General features: G+C 39.5%; 2 protein-coding genes across 2 annotated transcripts; both read left to right on the top strand.

Annotated features, from left to right (window-relative positions):
- The first annotated feature begins 5,080 nt into the window (after positions 1 to 5,080).
- LOC139375548 (troponin I, slow skeletal muscle-like) lies at positions 5,081 to 8,088 on the top strand. The gene is made up of 5 exons (XM_071117378.1): positions 5,081 to 5,287; positions 5,475 to 5,606; positions 6,282 to 6,371; positions 6,743 to 6,913; positions 7,039 to 8,088. The coding sequence occupies exons 2-5, from the start codon at positions 5,496 to 5,498 to the stop codon at positions 7,120 to 7,122; spliced, it is 456 nt and encodes a 151-aa protein (XP_070973479.1). The 5' UTR covers positions 5,081 to 5,287; positions 5,475 to 5,495; the 3' UTR covers positions 7,123 to 8,088.
- Positions 8,089 to 8,583: 495 nt separating this feature from the next.
- LOC139375526 (bisphosphoglycerate mutase-like) lies at positions 8,584 to 12,853 on the top strand. The gene is made up of 3 exons (XM_071117359.1): positions 8,584 to 8,725; positions 9,405 to 10,037; positions 10,757 to 12,853. The coding sequence occupies exons 2-3, from the start codon at positions 9,437 to 9,439 to the stop codon at positions 10,930 to 10,932; spliced, it is 777 nt and encodes a 258-aa protein (XP_070973460.1). The 5' UTR covers positions 8,584 to 8,725; positions 9,405 to 9,436; the 3' UTR covers positions 10,933 to 12,853.
- The last annotated feature ends 3,469 nt before the right edge of the window (positions 12,854 to 16,322 follow it).

Genomic DNA, 16,322 nt, shown 5'->3' with positions numbered 1-16,322 from the left:
AATAGTAAATAAAGAAAAACCCATGAATGAGTAGGTGTTCTAAAACTTTTGACCGGTAGTGTACATCTATCTTTTAATTCTTATAATAAACCGTCCGGGTACAGTGTGATCATTATTCATTTCCAAGCGACATGGCATTGCACAGTTAGCTATGTGACACGAATCAAATTCTCTGAAGTGCTCATGATTGTGTTCACCAAATATAATGTATCACTTACATAGATTTATTTACACTCTCAAATAACATGTAGTAGAATATAAAGTATCACCACTAAAACTCAAATCAAGTTACTATGTTCGGAAGGTCACACATAATAAGAATGGTGAGGACAGAGGGTCTATTTTGGTGAGCCACTCACATGAGGTCCAGAATCTATATAGTAACCCACTTTTCATCCCTCCAGCCTCACAAAGACAACTAGTAACGTTACAGTAGCTTTTCTTCACCTGAAAGGTACGTTTCCAGTATTAACACAACGCCTCAAAGGAGGAACGTGTCAAATCTGATTGTGGTAAAGGATCTTATTTTGTGTCTGTTTTTGACAGTAGCTTGCTGTCAGTGTGAGTAGATACCCCAACAAAGAGATGTCAAGTTGAAGTTGAAGTTTGTACATGTGATTTATGTCAGGATTGTTTTAGTTTGCCAACAATTTCTATTGCAATCGGGTAAGACCAGAACTTTATTGCATTTTTTGTTTTCATGGTAAATTTCATGGTAATTTTATGAATTGGCAAACAGCCAGAGAATTGTTTTCTGTTATGTATGTTTGATATATGTGATTTTTGTGAGATATTACAGAAGATCGCTAACCAGTTTAGCTATTTGAGCTCATAACTCCATCTCCATTTGTGTGTACAATTCATGCAGTCTAAAGTCTACAATACTAAAAATGAGATCTCTTGGGAGAAGACCTTTCTTAATCAAGTTATAAATCTGCATACTAGCATTCTTTGATAATACCCCAAATACTAAACACTAGTCAGATATGTTTCTAAATCCTAAATTAAACACTGAATAAAATAAAGACAAAATACTACTCTGACAGATTTATTGTGTGTTAACAGTACTGACTTTCAACCATTATTTTATTTCTGCAAGGTCATGTATTATAGTTGTATGTTGTACGATGTTATATTACAGTCATTTGCTGTCGTTAAAGAAATAAGATTGTTTTTATTTGATAATCTGCTAGAATAGATTGGAATATTATCAAAATGAACTAAATGTATTGTTTTATGTATGTTTTATCTAAAATAGTTTAGCTATAGTTTGGCGTGCTGAAAACTGTCCGTAATAAAATAAGCTGTCTGTCTGTAATATGATGTAGTTTTGAAAACGTCTTTCAGTCTGTTATAACTGTTGAACTTTTTTACATTGTGAAATATGTAGGAGACACAGAGAACCGCAACCATGTCTGAAGCGTAAGTATCGACGTCTCATATTTCATTGCATTGCTGTCAACATATACAGTGACTTTAGGAAGTGTACATCCCCTTGAACTTGATCCACATTTTGTTGTATTACAAAGTGGGATTGAAATAGATTTAATTGTATTTTTTTGTAATTGATCCACACAAAATATTCGAAGTGAAAGTAAAATTATAATTGTTTTTGATAAATTAATACAAAATATAGTCGTTGCGTAAGTATTCAAACGTTTGTTTAGGCAAGCCTAAATTAGTTCAGAAGTCAAATGTGGCTTAACAAATCATATAATAAGTTACATGGACTCCCTCTGTATGAAGTAATAGGGGGTGACATAATGACTAACCCTTCCTCTGTCCCCCATACATACAACATATGTAAGGTCCCGCAGTCAAGTATTGAATTTCAAGCCCAGATTCAACTACAAAGACCAGGGAGCTTTTTGAAAACCTCAGAAATAAAGGCAGTGATTGGTAGATGGGTAACAATAACAAATAAGACATTGTATATATCTTTAAGCATGGTCAAGTTAATAATTAGGATTATGTATTAAACCACCCAGACAACTCAAAGATACAGTCATCCTTCTGAACTGAGCTGCAGGACAGGAAGGAAACTGCTTAGAGATGTCAGCATGAGGCAATTGGACATTTTTAATCAGTTACAGAGTGCAATGGCTGTAATGGGAGAAAAATGAGGATAGATCAACAGCATTTTAGTGACTCCACAATAATGACCTAAATCACAGAGTGAAAAGAAGAATATAAATATGCAATAAGCCACTAAAGTAATATTGAATAAAAAAAACATGGCAAAGGAATACACTTTTTGGCAGAAATGCAATGCCTTATGTTTGGGCAAATACAACACAACACATCACTGAGTAACTGTCATCTTAATCTCAAGCGTGGTGGTGGCTGCGTCATGGTATGGGTATGCTTGACATTGGCAAATACTGGGGAGTTTTTCATGATGAAAAGAAATAGGATGTAGCTAAGCACAGGCGAAATCCTAGAGGAAAATCTGCTTCAGTCTGGGAGAGGAATTCCCTTTTCAGCAGGACAATAACAAACAAGAGCCAAATCTACACTGGAGTTGCTTACCAAGAAGGCAGCGCATTTTCCTGAGAAGCCCAGTTTTGAATTTAAATCTGCTTTGAAAGCTATGGCAAGACCTGAACATTGCTGTGTAGACATGATCCCAACACCTTGACAGAGCTTGAAGAATTTTTAAAACACTAAATGGGAAAATATTACACAATAGAGGTGTGTAATGAATGGTCTTATGAGACAAGAAGACTTGTAGCTGTAATCGCTACCTCAGGTGTTTTTAACATGCATTGACTCGGGGGTGAATACTTTATTAGTGTTTTTATTTTTCATTCATATTTAATAAATGTTAGATTTTTTTTCTTACACTTTGACATTCGAGAGTATTTTAGATTGTTAAAAAAAATTGTTTAGCTCATTTAAAACAATTGACAATTAAATCAATTTTAAGCCCACTTTGTAACGATAAAATGTGAAGAACTCAAAGGAGGGTGTAGACATGTTGTAGGCACTGCAGTAAACAATATGCATAGAACATAAATGTAACAATCTTCTTCTTTTGGGGTTTTGGTTTCTTTCTCTCCAATTGGTTGATGTTGGTCCAGGCCGGTAAGTGAATTTTCATACTCAAACCAGAACAAATGTGCAGAAATTAACACGGCCCTTACACAGTGATCATCTTGACAGGCGTAATTTACATTTACATTTTAGTAATTTAGCAGACACTCTTATCCAGAGCGACTTACAATTAGTGCATTCATCTTAAGACAGCTAGGTGAGACAACAACACATCACAATCGTTTCAAGCACATTTTCCCTCAACAGCAGTCAGTGCTAGTAGGAGAAGAAAAGTCCCTTTTTTTTGGAGGTGGGGCAGAGTGGTGAGGGGAGGGGGGGTGTAGGGTTTGAACATAGCCTTAAGGTAAGGAGGGGCAGTTCTTCTTGCTGCTCCGTAGGCAAGCAACAGAGTCTTGAAGATGATGCAAGCTTCGACTGTAAGCCAGTGTAGTGTGTGGAGGAGCGGGGTGACACGGGAGAACTTAGGAGAACACCAGGTGGGCTGCTGCGTTCTGGATAAGTTATAGGGGTTTGATGGCACAAGTGAGGAACCCAGCCAACAGAGAGTTGCAGTAGTCTAGGCGGGAAATGACAAGGGCCTGGATTAGAATCTGCACTGCTTCCTGTGTGAGGAAAGCTCGTACTCTTCGGATGTTGTAGAGCAGTGGTCACCAAGATCACTTTCTGAGTAAAAACGCAAGCCGAGATCTACCACTCCATTTTTTAACATGACTTAAAAAACCTAAGCCTATTAACCAATTAAAAACAGTTCTGTAGCAATGAGGTACAGTATGTACAGTAAGCTATAGGCCCAATACATTATCACTATGCTTGAATTGCCCTGCCAATTTTGTTCTTCTTAGACCATTTTGAAATTAAAAACATTTAGGTATATTATCACGCTGGTAATAGACTATTTGTTGTATTACTTGTGAGGCAAAGTTAAGTGAGCCTCTTTGTTTTTTACTGTACTGATGACCTGCATCTGATGGTCAGTGAGGGGAGGGAGAGAGCTCCCTTCGCTGAGAAAAGGAAACAGTCTTCCAGCTGATAATGAAACTTAAGTCGCACTGAATCATTTCTGCCTCATGCACCAATTCATGTTGTTACTCTTTTTACCAGAAAGTTAAATATTCCTTGATATTAAAAGCCGCTAATAATAACAATGCAAGGTTATGGGAACACTTTTCTATACACATTCATAGTGTGAGTGGAAGTAGGGAGATGTAGTGTGAGTGGAAGTAGGGAGATGTAGTGTGAGTGGAAGTAGGGAGATGTAGTGTGAGTGGAAGTAGGGAGAACTCACGTTTTATGGGTTATAAAAGTGTTGAACAAAGTGTTGACAGGGCTGAATAACAACAAACATGAACTTACTCATAAAAACAGCAACTCTTTGCTGTATTCAATGAGTCTCTTTAGTCATGTTTTTTATGATGTGAGCTATCTGATTGGCCAGCGATAGACCTGTAAGTGCACTTGATTTGATCTCTGGGCCTGCTGGGTGTGCAGAGTTCTACCTTCAGACACATGAAATGGTTCAAAATGGGAACACTTTGCCTTCGCTGCGCTAGGCCTGCTGAATCAAGTGCACCTACCGCCAACAGCTCAAAACAAATACATAATGGAGCGACATGCCAGGTAGGATGCAATCCAGGACTGTGCAGAGCCTGAGACGGCCAACCCTGAGAGGTGGAGAGGAGGATCTGATGGTTCACGGATGTTGAAGGCAGCAGATAGATCTAGGAGGATGGGAACAGAGGGGAGAGAGTCAGTTTTGGCAGAGCGGAGAGCTTACGTGACTGGTTAGGGTCAAGAAGATCGTTCTGAGTGAGAAAAAGAGATAGATGGTCAGAGACAGCACACTCAAGTGTTTTGGAAAGAACAGAAAGAAGGGATACAGGTCTATTATCACAATAATTTATGCTTCACTGCGCTGGCTTAGAAGGTGCAGTTGCAGCATAGCATGAAGATCAGGCTATTTCATATTCTGGATTTCAGGAATTTTTATCAAATCAATCATATGTGTTATATAAAGCCCTTGTTACATCAGCTAATTTGAGGCAGCAGCAATACAAAGACAAACATTTTAAGGGTACTGTCCATAAAAGCCAATTAATAATTTAACATTAAAATATTGATCGTGAATATTATTGTTTATTCTTTGTTTAGCAATGAGCTTAAGACATCTTCTCTGTCCTCATTTCAGCCAAAACCAAAGTCGAAGATCTCTGCATCTCGCAGACTCTTCTTGAAGGTAGCTTTTGTGTCTTACTTCCCTGTTACTGTCACAGTCACAACTAAACAATACTTCTCCATAATGTGTGTGAGTTGTGATTTGTGGCTAACGCATACATAGATATATAAAACACAATAGCAGTTGTGCTACAAGTACACTGCTAATACATAATAGTATAAAGTAATGATATGGTGTTGTATCCCAGACCAAGCTGGTGAAGAAGGCCATGGCTATGTTGATGGCTGAAAAGGAGCAGAAGGTGATTGACAGAGAAAGCACACTGAGTGAACGAGTCCCAGCACTCAACCTCTCTGGGCTGTCTGTACAGGACCTGCAGGTACTATTAATATAGGAATATTATTTAGATACATTACTATGCATATGGTCATGTATATTCAGGTACAGTACTATGAGTATAGTCATGTATATTCAGGTACAGTACTATGAGTATAGTCATGTATATTCAGGTACAGTACAATGTGTATATTAATGTTCATTTAGGTACAGTACTATGGTATAAGTATATTTAGGAATGTTCAGGTTTAGGTACAGGTGTCAGATCTTAATTTGATCAGTTTCATCGCAGGAGTAAAATAATCCTGCTCCAGGAAGATTTTATTATTCTCAAAAAAAAAGTTATACTTTCTAACAGGAAATGCGTTTTGATAGGACCTCCTACAGTAGTAGGACATGTATTTGGTCTGGTGCTTTAGCATTTGAACAAGCGAGAGAGAAGGTGAACTGCAGATTTTCAGTGAATTTGTGTAAATCCTGTGGCTCAGGAAAATTCTCTGGGACAACAGAGTGATCAAAATGACCACATCTGTAGGTTACTATGAGTATGACTACAGTATAGTTAGTTATAATCAGGAAGAGTACTATGAATGTGAGTTTGTTTGTATATTTAGGTATATTCAGTCTGAGTTAAGTACATTCGGTATATTCTGAAATATTCAGGTTCTATGGCTATGAGTACGGTATATTCAGATATTAATCTGCTTTCTCTTCACAGACTCTTTGTAAAGAACTGCACCAGAAAATTGATGTTGTTGAGGAAGAGCGGTACGACATCGCAATGAAAGTCTCCAAAAGTGACGCAGAGGTACCCGATCCACAGATTCTCAAATTCCAATATTACAAACAGTTCACTTCAATGTATGATCTTTCAATGCCTCCTCTATCCAAGTATGGGATATCTTATTAAGAAGAATAGGGTTTACTAAACCTTTGTTCAGGTCAATATTGTAAAAAAAAACATAAAGGCAACATAAGCATTTATTTTTTACAATAACATTTCAATCAAATCAATGTACAGACAGCAACGTTTGAAATATTGTCTACCCTCTTGTGGCTTTGAGTCGGGTACTCTTACCACGGAGTGACATTTTATCACAGAGTGAATATTTGTGTTGGTATGTGGGACTTTTATTTAGAAATGGAGACTTTTATTTTTTTTGACACCTTGCTATATAGATTGAAAATCTGACCATGAAGATCATTGAGCTGAAGGGCAAGAAGCGACCTCAGCTGAAGAGGGTGAGAGTATCAGCTGAAGCCATGATGGGGGCCCTGCTGGGAGCCAAGATCAAAGAGTCTGTCGACTTCAAGGCCAACCTCAAGACTGTCAAGAAGGAAGAGGAGAAGGTAAGAAGGACATTCACTGCACAGTACAGCCTGTCCCAATGCTTTCTTTTCGTTACTTTTTTGTTGTTGTTGTAATGTGCACCTGCAATACAACTGTGTGTGCAATATTTCTGTCATCCCCACAGAAAGAAGAAGTGACTGATTGGCGTAAGAATGTGGATGCCATGTCTGGCATGGAGGGCAGAAAGAAGATGTTCGCTGCTTCCTAATAGCCACGGGTGGAACGATGACATCATTATGACTTCTCAGTGTTTTAACTTACATTACGACAGTCAAGGAACCGAGTTAGTTTGCATGATTTTACGTAGCTACAGAGTCTCTTGCGTTGTTATGTGTACATGTGTTTTTTGTGTGCACGCAAATCACATTTATATCATATGATAATTATAGTCACTCAATGGAAAATAATGTTTTATCTTTATGGAATATGTTATGGAATGTGGTTATTATATACACTATCGTTTAAAAATGTGGGGTCACGTAGAAATGTCCTGGTTTTTGAAAGAAAAGCAAAAAATGTTGTCCGTTAAAATAACATTGAATTGATCAGGAATACAGTGTAGACATTGTTAATGTTGTAGAAGGCCAGCATATCGGGGTTTCCTCTTCACTGTTGACGTTGAGACTGGTGTTTTGCGGGTACTATTTATTGAAGATGCCAGTTGGGGACTTGTGAGGTGTCTGTTTCTCAAACTAGACACTCTAATGTACTTGTTCTCTTGTTCATTTGTGCACCGGGGCCTCCCACTCCTCTTTCTATTCTGGTTAGAGCTAGTTTGCGCAGTTCTGTGAAGGGAGTAGTACACAGCATTGCACGAGATCTTCAGTTCCTTGGCAATTTCTCGCATGGAATAGCCTTCATTCCTCAGAACAAGAATTGACTGACGAGTTTCAGAAGAAAGTTATTTGTTTCTGGCCATTTTGAGCCTGTAATCAAACCCCAAAATGCTGATGCTCCAGATACTCAACTAGTCTTAAGAAGGCCCGTTTTATTGCTTCTTTAATCAGGATAACAGTTTTCAGCTGTGCTAATATAATTGCAAAAGGGTTTCCTAATGATCAATTAGCCTTGTAAAATGATAAACTTGGATTAGCTAACACAACGTGACATTGGAACACAGGAGTGATGGTTGCTGATAATGGGCCTCTGTACGCCCTATGTAGAAATTCCATTAAAAAAAAATCTGCAGTTTCCAGCTGCAATAGTCATTTACAACATGAACAATGTCTACACTGTATTTCTGATTAATTTGATGTTATTTTAATGGAAAAAAAAGTGCTTTCCTTTTAAAAACAAGGACATTTCTAAAGTGACCCCAAACTGTTGAACAGTATTATATGGTATTGACATGCAAAATGTTGGATGTTTGAAGTTATCCAAATGTGATTGAGTTACTGACAATAAATTACTTGTGTTATCATTGTCACGTGTATGGTCAACCGTCAGCTGTACACAGTTTATTCCACAAAGGTGATCGTGTGTGTGTGTGCGTGCGTGTAATTTGCATTGTTGATCAATCATAGTTCATACTGTAGTTTTACTGTCTAGCCACGTTCAGTGACTGTTACAATGTAGCTAGTAGAATCGGTCATGCCACGCCTTCTCTCCCATGACGACCGTTCTAGAGGGCCTTTTCTCTCATCTCTCTCCACCTATGGGCAGCACACATGACACAAATCCCGCCCTAACCTGAGCTTTTCCGTTTCGGTTGGACCACAAGCTTTCAATCGCTGACTTCTTAAATGCTCTCGATGGTTGTCCAAATTTCTGTCAACAGTCACGACTATTGGGACGGACTTGTAACTCGCAGGGTAAGATCGTATTCATGCTATTATTATGATGCATGTTCCGGTACATGTATGTTTTGTAGCTTGCCGTCTTGCAGTCTCGCGCGTAAACGCATGCCCGTTAACAGCCTACCAATGAGATGACAAGTGCCTAAGGCAAGCTCTTTTAATTTATTTTACCATTTGACTGTTATGATGTAAAATGTATTAATTAGGGAATGTGCAATAGCCACATTTCCATGTTTAGTTACTGAATTACCCTGTTTAATTTGGAGTTAAACAATAACCCGTTGTGTTGGCATGTAGCCTTTTAACCACTCGAAATGCCGGACATTTGCTGACCCCACTAGACCCACCCCCAGAATAAATGACATGGCGACTGCTTCTGACATTAAGCTTAGTAACAGCAGTTCCATAGTAACAGTAAAATATTAGGCTCTAGTGAGTGGAGTGGAGGTGTGTGTGTGTGTGTGTGTGTGTGTGTGTGTGTGTGTGTGTGTGTGTGTGTGTGTATAGCTAATAATATACAACACCACTGAAATATTGTTGGATATTTAGGCCGATGAAACTCATCAAGAGACTTGTTGAATGATGTTTTTCCACTTATGTGGTAAGTGTCTGGCCACAGTACAGTACTATATGTTACTGCAGTAGTCCAGCATCACCCTCATCTAATCACTGTAAACCCATTGTTTGTGTACAGTACAGGCTGCTGCTGCCAGACAGTCCTTCCGGATGTCCAAGTACAAAGTCTTTGTGATGAGGCATGGAGAAGGAGCCTGGACCAAAGAGAACCGCTTCTGCAGCTGGGTGGACCAGAGGCTGAGTGAGGACGGGGTCAAGGAGGCTTTGGCGTGCGGTCACCTCCTGAAGGAAGCAGGCTACCAGCTGGATGTGGTATTTACCTCCCTGCTCAGCCGATCCATCCACACAGCCTGGCTGTTGTTGGAAGCCATGGGGCAGGAGTGGGTCCCCGTGGTCAGGACGTGGAGACTCAACGAGCGCCATTATGGTGCTCTGATCGGGCTGAATAGAGCTGAGATGGCCCTAAACCACGGTGAGGAGCAGGTGAAACAGTGGAGGAGGAGCTATGACCTCACGCCTCCCCCTATCGACGAATCACACCCTTACTTCCTGGAGATCTACAATGACCGCCGGTATTCTACCTGTGACGTGTCTAAAGAGTTTCTTCCGAAGTCAGAGAGCCTGAAGGATGTCTTAGAGAGGCTCCAGCCATACTGGGACGGCACCATTGTGCCGGAGATCAAACGGGGGAAATTGGTGCTCATCTCTGGGCACGGGAATAGCTGCAGGGCCCTGCTGAAACACCTGGAAGGTATGCCTGGTGGCTCCTCGTGTGTCTGTGTGTGTGTCTGTGTGTGTGTCTGTGTGTGTGTCTGTGTGCCAACCCTGCTCGGCTGGACTGCATCAGTTGCAGTCCCATTATTACCATTGACTTTTGCTGCACTGCTATTGTTCTCTTTTGTTCATGCAGATTTTAGTATGAGCTGCATGGCCACTTTCACTTGCATTTGAATGTTTGAATCCACAAAGGCCCTTGTATCGGAGTTTACTAGGGCCTCCATGTTTTAGACCTAGTTTGTAACTATCATTCACTCCCATTTGGATGAGAGGAATATACTGTATATATTAGTTCCAGAAATGTCACGCGGTTGAACTTGTAACATAAACCTAGTGGCCTTTTTGTACATCAGGCTACTGCCAGTAGATCCACATTGACCTTTTCTCTTCCCCACAGGCTTCTAGAGATCACGTTTGTCGTAGTTGGCCAGCCAGGTACTTTATAGGCCGTTATGTTAGAAATTATCGTCGTTATGTAGCTGGACAAATTTTTTTTTGTAAAGATCTAGACGTAAACAAAGTTATTCAATAATCTGTGTATTTTGGTTTTAATTGGTCATGTTGCTAGCGCTTTACATAACAGCATGGGCGAAAGCTGTGCTAACGGTTTTATTATGTTTATGGCGATAGTATGGTTGTTTTACTGTGGTTTACAGAAGCAGAACAACACAACATTCAGTATTATATCAACAGGTATATCAGATGCTGATATCGTCAATGTGACGTTACCCACTGGGACACCCATTCTGATTGAGCTGGATGAGAACTTCCGGCCCACCAAACCAATGCAGCTCCTGGGAGACCAGAAAGCCATCCAGGCAGCCATCAGGAAGGTGGAGGACCAGGGTAAGGTCAAACAAACAGCCTGAGCATAGTCAACAGGATTCTAGTCATTCTGGATTGTAGAACATAGTCAACTGGATTCTAGTCATTCTGAATTGTAGTCAACTGGATTCTAGTCATTCTGAATTGTAGTCAACTGGATTCTAGTCATTCTGAATTGTAGTCAACTGGATTCTAGTCATTCTGAATTGTAGTCAACTGACTGCATAATTGTGTTATGGACTGGATCCTATTTGGTACAATGTGGAAACGAAACAAGATAGTTTGTCCTTCTGTTAAGTGCTGTGCTTACTAGATTTAACTTCTGTTTGCCAAGATATAACCCTCTCAAAGTTATAATTTACCAAATAATAGGCTGATTTGATTTGACCCTTGTATTGAGGTTCTTTAGAATTGAGGAAATACTAAGATGTGTCCCCAACAAAACAATTTTTTGAAAGATCTGTCGCACGTGCCTTCATTGCCAATTAATATTTTCTGTAGGACTTTTGCAATGCGATGTAGCTAGTTTTTACAGGTGAATTATGACTGACAGAATCCAGCAGGTGATGAGTCGGCACTAACAAGTACAGGTTAATTTATTCATCAAAACTCTTTTTAAAAGCACATTTTATAACAAATATTACCTCAGTGAGACCGACAGCCTGGCTATTCTTTTCTAAGACAGAGCGGCGATTGTGTGAAGCTTTTTTTTAGTATAGAATTGCTGTAAATGTTGTTGAAACCAACGGGGCAAACTTGATACGAGCGCGTCTTCCAGTGGAGGCTGCTGAGAGGAGGACGGCTCATAACAATGGCTGGATCGGAGCTAATGGGATGGCATCAAACACATGGAAACCTTGTGTCTGGTGTATTTTATACCATTCCACTCCAGCCATTACCACGAACCCATTCTCCCCAATTAAGGTGCCACCGACTTCCTGTGATGTCTTCTTATAGGCTACATGCTAGTTTGAGAGACTTTCATATGAAATAACTGTAGGGCTTATTCATAAAATACCTACATTGACATGCTGTAATAAAGTCAGATTCATGATTTGCTGTATCGTTGTATCATTTATTTCAATTTTGACTGCTCAAAGGGAAATATCCCCATCGTACCTTTTCCTCTCTACCCAAGTTATCAATGTCATTTTTTTTGTTTGTGACTTTTATTTCATTTAGTGACGACAAACAAACATTTGAGTCAAGTGTTAACTTAAGAGCATACTGAACATAGTTTAGGTTATGCTCTACACTGAACCCCACTGTATTTACAATGTAGTACAGTGCTACTAATGATTGTACCTCATGAGGGTACAATTATTAATATAGTGGCTTGTTGTTTTTTTAATTGCCTGATGCACATGCTTAGACAAACCCCCCCCCCTTTTCCCACTTTAAATCGTATTTTCTTGTGGAACTTAATATATTACATTTTAGAGGTTGACGATAACAAAAATGACTGTGAATTGATGACCAAACAACCACTTGTGATTGTTACACAATTTTTATGCACTGTTAATGTAGGGAAAAATGATTCACTCCTTATGAGTGTTGCACTGTGTGTTACATCTGTTTGTGCATGGTTTTAGGGGGCATTTATTGAGGTGCTTTTTTTTTTTTTTTTTTTTTACACAGGAGAGACATGCATGTATGTGTGCCTCTTGTGTTGTTTGAAACTGTCTTTATTTATTTTTATTATCCTCTATCCATCTGTCATAACCACGATCTTGGGTCATTTAAGGAAATGCTGACTATCATTTAGTTGAGCCCTAAAACTGTAAATGTGTAAATTTTATATTGATACTAGAAAATACTGTAGTTCTGTAATGTGTTATACCCACAGTCATCCTAAATGGTGACGATAGGAAGTATTGGACTCGGTTTGAACATTTTGACATTTGATGGTTTGCATGGTGGAAATGAAATAAAGGAACTGAAAATATGCCCCATTCAGTAACAGTATGACTGTCTCAGATTGCTTTTTTTTTTTTGTGGTAATAATGGCAAGGATGTGACTGTATGGTCATGTGGAACTTAAGTGTACAGTAGTGTATTATGATAAATGTCCGTATCCTACCAGTTGGAGGAGCTACAGTTTTTCCTAATAAATCATGATAGTCACGTGATCTGAAATGAGCATAGCCCAGACAAATTAATCTCATTGACAGGAGAACTTCGGACGGTTACAGGCAGGAGCTGCCCTGCGTTTCTGCACGGTTTTAGTTATGTGCCCAGGAGTGGATGAAGGGGAGGAGTGGATGAAGGGGAGGAGTGGATGAAAGGGAGGAGTGGATGAAGGGACTATGCCAGAAACCATCACTCTGGGCAAAGACACTTGGTTGAGCTGCCTGTTGTAATGGAACCAATAGAAAAGCCCCAAAAATGGAAAAACCCACCCACTTTGCACTCAAAGGCTAAAGCAAGATTTCAAATGCTATTTGAACCCAGGTCTGTATAGTTCGTAGCGCTTTGGGAGGGATGTAGACTTCTATACTGTCCTTTAATCATGATTACGGCCCTGATAGTAATGAACTAGTTATTAGCCTCACTAATACTTCGACCCTGGTTACGGACCTGATAGTAATGAACTAGTTATTAGCCTCACTAATACTCCAACCCTGGTTATGGACCTGATAGTAATAAACTAGGTATTAGCCTCACTAATACTCCTACCCTGGTTATGGACCTGATAGTAATAAACTAGTTATTAGCCTCACTAATACTCCTACCCTGGTTAGGGACCTGATAGTAATTAACTAGTTATTAGCCTCACTAATACTCCTACCCTGGTTATGGACCTGATAGTAATTAACTAGTTATTAGCCTCACTAATACTTCGACCCTGGTTAGGGACCTGATAGTAATGACTAGTTATTAGCCTCACTAATACTTCGACCCTGGTTATGGACCTGATAGTAATAAACTAGTTATTAGCCTCACTAATACTCCTACCCTGGTTAGGGACCTGATAGTAATGAACTAGTTATTAGCCTCACTAATACTTCGACCCTGGTTAGGGACCTGATAGTAATAAACTAGTTATCAGCCTCACTAATACTCCGGACCTGATAGTAATGAACTAGTTATTAGCCTCACTAATACTCCGGACCTGATAGTAATGAACTAGTTATTAGCCTCACTAATACTTCGACCCTGGTTACGGACCTGATAGTAATGAACTAGTTATTAGCCTCACTAATACTCCTACCCTGGTTATGGACCTGATAGTAATGAACTAGTTATTAGCCTCACTAATACTTCGACCCTGGTTAGGGACCTGATAGTAATAAACTAGTTATTAGCCTCACTAATACTCCGGACCTGATAGTAATGAACTAGTTATTAGCCTCACTAATACTCCGGACCTGATAGTAATGAACTAGTTATTAGCCTCACTAATACTTCGACCCTGGTTACGGACCTGATAGTAATGAACTAGTTATTAGCCTCACTAATACTCCAACCCTGGTTATGGACCTGATAGTAATAAACTAGGTATTAGCCTCACTAATACTCCTACCCTGGTTATGGACCTGATAGTAATAAACTAGTTATTAGCCTCACTAATACTCCTACCCTGGTTACGGACCTGATAGGAATAAACTAGTTATTAGCCTCACTAATACTCCTACCCTGGTTAGGGACCTGATAGTAATTAACTAGTTATTAGCCTCACTAATACTCCTACCCTGGTTATGGACCTGATAGTAATTAACTAGTTATTAGCCTCACTAATACTTCGACCCTGGTTAGGGACCTGATAGTAATGACTAGTTATTAGCCTCACTAATACTTCGACCCTGGTTATGGACCTGATAGTAATAAACTAGTTATTAGCCTCACTAATACTCCTACCCTGGTTAGGGACCTGATAGTAATGAACTAGTTATTAGCCTCACTAATACTTCGACCCTGGTTAGGGACCTGATAGTAATAAACTAGTTATTAGCCTCACTAATACTCCGGACCTGATAGTAATGAACTAGTTATTAGCCTCACTAATACCCCGGACCTGATAGTAATGAACTAGTTATTAGCCTCACTAATACTTCGACCCTGGTTACGGACCTGATAGTAATGAACTAGTTATTAGCCTCACTAATACTCCTACCCTGGTTATGGACCTGATAGTAATGAACTAGTTATTAGCCTCACTAATACTTCGACCCTGGTTACGGACCTGATAGTAATGAACTTGTTATTAGCCTCACTAATACTCCTACCCTGGTTACGGACCTGATAGTAATAAACTAGTTATTAGCCTCACTAATACTCCTACCCTGGTTATGGACCTGATAGTAATGAACTAGTTATTAGCCTCACTAATACTCCTACCCTGGTTATGGACCTGATAGTAATAAACTAGTTATTAGCCTCACTAATACTCCTACCCTGGTTAGGGACCTGATAGTAATGACTAGTTATTAGCCTCACTAATACTCCTACCCTGGTTACGGACCTGATAGTAATTAACTAGTTATTAGCCTCACTAATACTTCGACCCTGGTTAGGGACCTGATAGTAATGACTAGTTATTAGCCTCACTAATACTCCGGAACTGATAGTAATTAACTAGTTATTAGCCTCACTAATACTCCTACCCTGGTTAGGGACCTGATAGTAATGACTAGTTATTAGCCTCACTAATACTCCGGAACTGATAGTAATGCACTAGTTATTAGCCTCACTAATACTCCTACCCTGGTTAGGGACCTGATAGTAATTAACTAGTTATTAGCCTCACTAATACTTCGACCCTGGTTAGGGACCTGATAGTAATGACTAGTTATTAGCCTCACTAATACTCCTACCCTGGTTACGGACCTGATAGGAATAAACTAGTTATTAGCCTCACTAATACTCCTACCCTGGTTACGGACCTGATAGTAATTAACTAGTTATTAGCCTCACTAATACTTCAACCCTGGTTAGGGACCTGATAGTAATGACTAGTTATTAGTCTCACTAATACTCCGGAACTGATAGTAATTAACTAGTTATTAGCCTCACTAATACTCCTACCCTGGTTAAGGACCTGATAGTAATGAACTAGTTATTAGCCTCACTAATACTCCTACCCTGGTTAGGGACCTGATAGTAATGAACTAGTTATTAGCCTCACTAATACTCCTACCCTGGTTACGGACCTGATAGTAATTAACTAGTTATTAGCCTCACTAATACTCCTACCCTGGTTACGGACCTGATAGTAATTAACTAGTTATTAGCCTCACTCATACTTCGACCCTGGTTACGGACCTGATAGTAATGAACTAGTTATTAGCCTCACTAATACTCCTACCCTGGTTATGGACCTGATAGTAATTAAATAGTTATTAGCCTCACTAATACTTCGACCCTGGTTACGGACCTGATAGTAATGAACTAGTTATTAGCCTCACTAATACTCCGGACCTGATAGTAATGAACT

This window comes from Oncorhynchus clarkii, chromosome 2 (genome assembly GCF_045791955.1).
Source record: "Oncorhynchus clarkii lewisi isolate Uvic-CL-2024 chromosome 2, UVic_Ocla_1.0, whole genome shotgun sequence".
NCBI classification, from domain to species: domain Eukaryota; kingdom Metazoa; phylum Chordata; class Actinopteri; order Salmoniformes; family Salmonidae; genus Oncorhynchus; species Oncorhynchus clarkii.
Note: the sequence above shows the minus strand (reverse complement) of the source record. Positions and strands in the feature narration are given on the sequence as shown.